This window comes from Thunnus thynnus, chromosome 18, assembly GCF_963924715.1.
Source record: "Thunnus thynnus chromosome 18, fThuThy2.1, whole genome shotgun sequence".
Taxonomy (NCBI): domain Eukaryota; kingdom Metazoa; phylum Chordata; class Actinopteri; order Scombriformes; family Scombridae; genus Thunnus; species Thunnus thynnus.
In genome coordinates, this window is record NC_089534.1 from 26,956,001 (window position 1) to 26,963,661 (window position 7,661).

Below are 7,661 nucleotides of genomic sequence, written 5' to 3' on the forward strand. Positions count from 1 at the left end.
AGGACTGAAGCAGCTGCTAATGTGCTGCTTGCTGGTGTAGACAAGGGGCTAATGGATTAGGATGCTTGTGATTTCTCCTCCCATGTCCTCTCCCCTGCTGAACAAGTGACCAGACCAGCCAGTAGCAGACGCTTGTGGTGACCAAGATACATTTCAACACCAGATTCAAACACCAGTTTTACTTTAAATGTTTTAGATGTTTTACTTTAGCCGATCTTACTCGATACTGATCCAATATTCTATAGCTGTAGGGCTGGTAGCCTTGCTAACTCATTTTTAGAGGGCAGAAATGCCGTAAAACAAACCTTCATTTTCCCAGGAGATTGTACCCCGTGGCACACAGAATTGCATAGTAAGTGAGGCCTATAGGGAACCAATCTAAATGCCGATGATGTCATTATTCTATATCCATTACACTGTGCAATTAACATTTACTTCATAATGGTAAGTTAGAGCAAAAAAGTTGTCTATTTCCACTAGAGATGTCAACGGTTAACTGTTAATTGGTTGACCGCAGGAAATATTTTTGACTGGTTATGCATGTTGGCCTATAGGTTCATTTGCATATTAGGGGTGGGTACTGAACTCTATACTTCACATTATTCATATTAGGTCAATCAATCATGCCAAATGCCCATAAACTGTATAAAGATAAGGTGTAGCTGCAGTGTCTCCGGTTTAACACCACTGTGCTGGGCAGGTGACAGGTGTGTTTACGGTGTTTGTGTACTCTGAAAGATTTTATGGCACGGATATAAAGTCACAAAGAGCTAGTGTGGTACCTCAAGCCCAAGTATGTTACACCATCGAGAGCTACTGTGACTAAACACATTGAAAACACCCTTTAAGGTAAAGAAGGATGAGCTAAAAGTCAAGCTAACCAGGGCATACATGCTAGCTCTGACCACCGACTGCTGGACAGCTCGCACAAACAAAAGTTACATCACAACTTTTCTTATAGTTACTGGTTTACCCCTTAACAATCCTTTAAATTTATGTATAATTAGCCTAAACACCTATCCAAGGCATACCTAAAGTAAATTGAAAGCTGTTCTTGAACTATTAGGAGTACATGCATGGTGTTGGGCTCTTTTGAAAGGTAACACTGAAGTTTTTTCCCCAACAGTCAGAATCACTGTAAGTGCTTCTGGCATTGAGTAATCTGAAAACACTGAAATAGAAGGTTTTTATTTCTGCCTAAATATTTTTTTGCAAACTAATGCCTGCAGATGACCTATAGCTGGGATTTGTTAGCTGGAAAACACAATGGGACCACAGCTTTAAGCCTTACCTAGTCCAAGATCAAATAACAATACCACAGAAAATGAATATTTTACAGGTTTTTCTAAGGGTATTTCAAGGTGTCTTCTAAAAAAAGGCCATTTAGAGACACAGAATGACCCTTGCTTCAGAATAACTGAAGCATTAACACAGATGTTGCTAATTTGCACATGCTAATTTAAGTTATGACGGAAAATAAGACAAAAATGGAATATTAGGACATCTGCTGGCTAATTTGAAAATGATGCAACAGGGAAGATATAACTTCCCATTCATTTAATAACTTCAATGTAAAAAAAAAAAAAAAGAAAGCTGCATCCAACAAGATGTTGTTCTTCGCAGACTGTCACACTCACAAGCCAATGAGATTGTTTACAGCTTGTGTGTGCATGACATAGAAACATCAGAATTCCACATGACGGAATAACAACAGTAAGAGTCGTATTCGTATTATTCGTATTATTAACATAAACGATGGCCTGATAGATAACTGTTTGCTACAGGTGGCCAGCTAACGTTAGCCTTGCGCTTGGCAAGTTCACATTTAGCCTACCAATTGAAAGTAAATAACATGTTATTATTAAAAGAAAATAACATGCAGATAGCTGTTTAACTGTATCCCGTAGACTGTAGATCTAACTGTTAGGCGGTGCGCCCAACAGGTGTATGAACAGGCTATATATACAGCTATACAGTAGTGAATGAAATGTCTTGCACATTGTATTTTAAACTAAATTAAATACATATAATTTGTAGGTACAGTGGGTATTATAGTGTTACAATGTAAATGTAAAAAAGGTTACCCCAATCTCCCCACAAGCCATGTGGAATGCAGTGTGACTGGTTTAATATAAAAGATTCTGCAGACATGCAGATCTACATGATTGAGTGATGTGTGTTTACTGTAGCTAATGTTAGTCCAGCTGCTGGAAACAGCTGCTCAGCTGCAACAGATGCACAAATACTGTCGCTCCATCTATATCAGTCCATTTACTGGCACCACTAAAATGCATTTATACTCAGAGCAGGGGAGTGTCACTATTACAGTTCATCACTTTTGTGTTGATTTTGTTGGAAGAATGTGTGATTAGAGTCCTACTGTCGAACACTTAGCTCTCAGCCTGCATTAACCCAGCAGCTGCTTCTGTTCAAGATGCTAGTTTAGCATTAGCATGAGCCTCAGATAGCTAAACCGCACAGCCGCCAAACAACAACTCCATGGAATTTTCACAACTTTGTGCTTTAGTGCTCATCAACATGACTGCCACAATGAGCAGATTGAGGCACACTGCGACTTTTTTCTTCCTCCAGTGGCAGAGAGGTGCATTTGTTTTATAGTTTTTGCAGCCCTTAAGGGAGGTCACCAAACACACCTGTAACTCAATTTCATTAAACAGCATGTTTAACATGTTCTCTGTACCCATTGGCCCAATTTGCAGCATAGCCAAGTCTATGTGAAATTTCTTAATAACCTAAAGAAGGTGTGGGTGGATGTGGATCAAGGCCAGGCACCACAGTTTAATAGGGAAAAAATAAATCTTGTTCCTCTATCAGAATAAAACCTCCTTCTGTGTCACCTCTAACCTCTCTTCTTCATCATGAAATTATGTAAATTGGCAAAGTCATGAAATAAGTCAGAACAAATATAGCAATTTCAGGTGTGTTGCCTTCCCTTAATCTTAAGTGTATAATAATTATGAATTAATAAGATGAATAAAAACGTATGTAATGAGAAGTTATGTAGATGGTTGATTATTTGAAAGTAAAAACTGAGCTTTGCAAAAAAGAAAAAGTACCAGTTTCATTTCATAGATTGAAAATGGTCATTAAAAAAAAAATATGACAAAAAATAAAAAAAAAACTAGCAATAGTAAAGCTGTTCAAAAGCATCGTCTTCCTTAAAGCAATATTGTCTAGAGTATTTAAATTTGATGGCTGCATTAGAGAACAGCAGCGATGGTTATGTGTGGAGTGGTGCTGAAATCTCATAATTTTACATATTGTGTTATTTGTTTAGTAGGCATCAAGTAATCCTCGTATACTGTATATTGTATAGTGGATGCAATATACTTGAATATAATTTTGGAGCCAGCTCTGCACTCTCTTGACTGTTTTTGTTTTTTGTAAGTGCCCTGAACTGATGTCTCCCTGATATTAATTTTGTACCAGTAAGATTACATTAGTTCTAGGGTGAGTTTTTACCTATATCCTAAAGGTAAAAATGACTGTAAATCTATATTTTAAAGCTGATATAAAATTTTCATCTTTGGGGGCACCTATTGACCCCTGAGGAGTTTTCACATCCCTAATTTCCACATATGAATTATTGATAAGGGGGCAACACTTTTTATTTGGAGGTGGGAGGAGGGGAGTTTCTTTGAATGTATTTATGTTCTTTGTATGTATGTGTTTCCTGTTCTTTTGAGGGGGTTGTATTCAAAAATTTGAAAAAAAAGAAATGAGAAAAAAAAGAAACACAGCAATGTGCCACCAAAGGCAGGGAAGAAGAAGACTGATAGCTTTTAAACATAGATATAAACATTTCAGGTTCCAAAATGTTCAAAAATTAGCTTTGCAAATGTTTTATGAAGAAGGAAATGCATCCAACACAACCTCAAGGGTACACACCATGCGTTTGGTAACACTGAATGTGAACATAACACAACAAAACACCACAAGATGCCTTTACTAATGTGACATTTCAAACTAATTGTTGTATTTATTTTTTTTAATGAAATGTCATTATATATTGCACTGTCAGTATGTAATTAAATTACATGTGGAAATTGCCTCTTGATTAATATAAAGGCCTAACAAATGAATATTCTTCTGAAACATCAATCACAGTTGTATATTTGTTAGAATATGCTAATCTTTTTGTATGCTGAACCTTCACTGACAATATTAACAGATGATCTGGCAAAGAGCTAAGAATGAGACAACAAAACAAAACAATATTCCAAGCCTAAGGATGCTTTTTGTACACTACAGTACTAGTACTGTAAGCCTTTGCAGGTGTTACAAAGGTGCTATTGTCCCTTGTTAACCCTTTGAAAGAGGTTTTGTCTGACATTATTCTAAGTGAAAGCGCCTTTCTAAGGTCTGTTGGGGGAACAGCTGTAAATGTGGCAACCCTCAGTTCTCTATGGGCTTCCATGGTATGTTGCTGGGTCAGGGTGTTTTTTTACAAAGGGGCCCTCTGGTAGTCAGGTATAAAAAGGAAGGCTTCCAACAGGTAGACAAGCAGTTCAGCTTCAAGAGCAGCACCAGCACCATCAACAACATCACAGCAAAGATGACTTCCAAGTCCATGAACATGATGAGCAAGATCATCTTCTACGAGGAGAGGAACTTCCAGGGCCGCTCCTACGAGTGCATGAGTGACTGCCCCGACATGTCCTCCTACCTGAACCGCTGCCACTCCTGCAGGGTGGAGAGGGGCTGTTTCATTGTCTATGACCGCTCCAACTTCATGGGAAACCAGTATTTCATGAGGAGGGGTGAGTACGCCGACTACATGAACATGATGGGCATGAGCGACTGCATCAGGTCCTGTCGCATGATCCCCATGCACAGAGGATCCTTCAGGATGAGGATCTACGAGAGGGAGAACTTTGATGGCAAGATGCATGAGCTGATGGAGGACTGCGACAACGTCATGGAGCGCTTCGGCATGTCCAACGTCATGTCCTGCAACGTGCTGGAGGGCCACTGGATGATGTACGAGCAGCCCCAGTTCAGAGGCAGGATGATGTACATGAAGCCCGGCGAGTACAGGAACTTCATGATCATGGGCAGGAGTGGAATGAGGGTCATGAGCATGAGGCGCATCATGGATTCCTGCTACTAGATGGCGACTCACGATGGTGCAGCAATACTATGAAACTCTTTTGCAAAAACATACACAGGACATTGATTGCAGCAAATAGATGAAAAAGACTGACAACCACTGAACTGCACCTACAGATGTCTTTGAATAAGATTTCGCTACTAAAAAGATTAATAACAGTCAAAATATGAATGAAGAATCACTAATAAAGTCTACTTTGTTATAAAATATGTTCATCATCTCTTTGTTCTTCTTTTTCCTGTGATGATTTTCCTTTCTCTATTGTACTACTGTTTTAAAAAAGGCACCTCTTCAACCTTCCTACTTTCCTTCGGATACCCTTTCCCTGTCAATTTAGGTAAATGGAAATAAGTTTTTCATGGAAGTGGTTAATATGTGGCCCAATATTGAAATTCAGTACCTGGTACAGATCCAAATAATTCAGTACAACTGAGTATTGAAAAATCCATTCAACATGAAGTATTATCTACACAAGACTTACTTAGCTGATCTTGTCAGTGTAGAGATGCCCCCTGAAACCTGGTTCTCAATAGCATCTGGTTCTTAATTAGCCTTAATTAGTCTTATTTAAGCCTTTTAAAATATTATATGATAGATTCTTTAGCATAGCGGTAAACATGGTTTTGATTACTTTTTTTATCCAGGTAAGTTTCTCTGGAAGCCCAGCTCTCTTTTGCAGGAACAAAAGCAACCTAGTATTTAACCACAGTCTTATCTGATGGCCACTGAGCAGCTCCACTGGAGCAGTTGTAGGTTAAGGGTCTTTGCTCAAGTTACCACCGTGGTGGTAATAAGAGAGGGACAAGCATTGCTCTTTCACTTTCCCCAGATTTATTGAACAGCCCTGTGTTAAAACAACGCAAGCATCTGCATTGCTAGAGCCATCTGCACTGGCACCCCACTTGTGACAATGGACTGCCCCCATTCAAATGAATGAGAGGGCTGCGTTTTTTTCATGGGGCTGATGTCGGCCACCACTGTCCCTCTTGCTTCTGTGCAAGTGGGCAAGTGCTACCATCCACAGCAAATATGTTTAACAAAGCCATACAGAGCTTGTTAGCCTTTTGAATTGTTATGAATAAACTAAAAATGAAAGGTAACTCTATGAAACAGCTTTACCTACCTTAATTTTACCTTTTCTTGCACAGATGTCAGAACTGAACCAATGAGCAGTATTGATGAAAATAGTTGTATCAATAAAATCCCCATCCGCAGGTATGCAGGTATCCCTACAAAAGAAAATGCAAATGTAAAAATAGTTTTGTATTTGAAACTTAGGTGGATTTTTTTACAGAAGTATAAAGCAGTAAAGCAATAAAAAAGTGTCAATAAGTAGTATCAAACTCAAAGTATCAGTGTTAATACTGATATCAAAAACAGTGGGACAATACCCAGGCCAAAGTTAAAGGACGACTCCATCTGCGTTTTTTTCCGGGTTGTTCAAATGGAAATGCTGACTCAGCCGTTAGCGAAGAACAGTGATGTGGGCTAGAGACCCCCCTCCCCACACATCCACACGCGCGCAGTTCACTGACAGTGTCTTCCTAACATACTCATTCGCTGTATGTTAGAACACGAAAACTGACCAGATATACTGCAAGCAATGTCGCAGCACTGAGTCTGAGTGTGTGAGATGTTTATGGATACACCAGACGGAGTGGAGTGACAGACGGAGCTTCGGGATGAATAACACCCGCGAGTCACAACGGATTCTGCTCTGATCCGGAACCGTTTACTGGCGGGAGGAGAGCTTGAGTTTATTTCTTAAACTTTGAGCAGCAGCAACAGTGAGTGCTCCATCTGTGTCTGTTAGCATGTTTAGCAGAGCAGCAGCAACAGCGAGTGCTCAGTCTGTCTCTGTGGCTAGCTAGGTGGGCTAGGGGGTTTATATCAGTTTATATGCAGCAACGTCTTCATGCAGAAACCTACGTCAGATCACGAGGGAAAAAGTTTTTAGAAGTGTTTGGGAAACAGGCATTTTGACGCTAAAACATACATACTTCCAAAAAACCAAAACCAAAATTTGAATTTTCGGATTTGAATACATATAGAACACTTCTGGGAAGTTACAGAATGATATAAAAAACCCAAAAAAAACAAAAAATAATGGACCTGCCCTTTAATGTGATGGTAACACTATACCCAGACAGCTATGTGGCATGCATACAAGCTGAGCAAGTAGCATTAATGCATCTGGGTAGCTGAAATGGACAGTATTTTAATGTCAATCTCCTTTAAGAAAACAATCCATTAATCAATCAGCCCTATTTCTGTTTGACGAACAGTTTGTGAACGGCTCTTTAACTGACTGATACTGCCACACCAACACGAAGAAAGGTTGGAGAATAGAAACTGACTCAAAGGTACCACAAACGCTTGGTATGGATTAATTCCTCACACCAACGTGAAGAGCATCTCCTTCAAAGTGTAATGAATTCAACTGATCAAAGTGGAGAGTTCAGTGGTCATGCAGATCTCTGCATTAATCCTCATTAAGTCCCTGTGTATTGTGGGAAAATCAGGCTCCCAT

At 39.4% G+C, this 7,661-nt stretch overlaps 1 protein-coding gene across 1 annotated transcript; it reads left to right on the top strand.

The window, feature by feature from the left end:
• The first annotated feature begins 4,357 nt into the window (after nucleotides 1-4,357).
• Nucleotides 4,358-5,340, top strand: LOC137169625 (gamma-crystallin M2-like). The gene has a single exon (XM_067572899.1). It carries the CDS (start codon nucleotides 4,427-4,429, stop codon nucleotides 5,129-5,131), a length of 705 nt encoding a protein of 234 aa, XP_067429000.1. The 5' UTR covers nucleotides 4,358-4,426; the 3' UTR covers nucleotides 5,132-5,340.
• The last annotated feature ends 2,321 nt before the right edge of the window (nucleotides 5,341-7,661 follow it).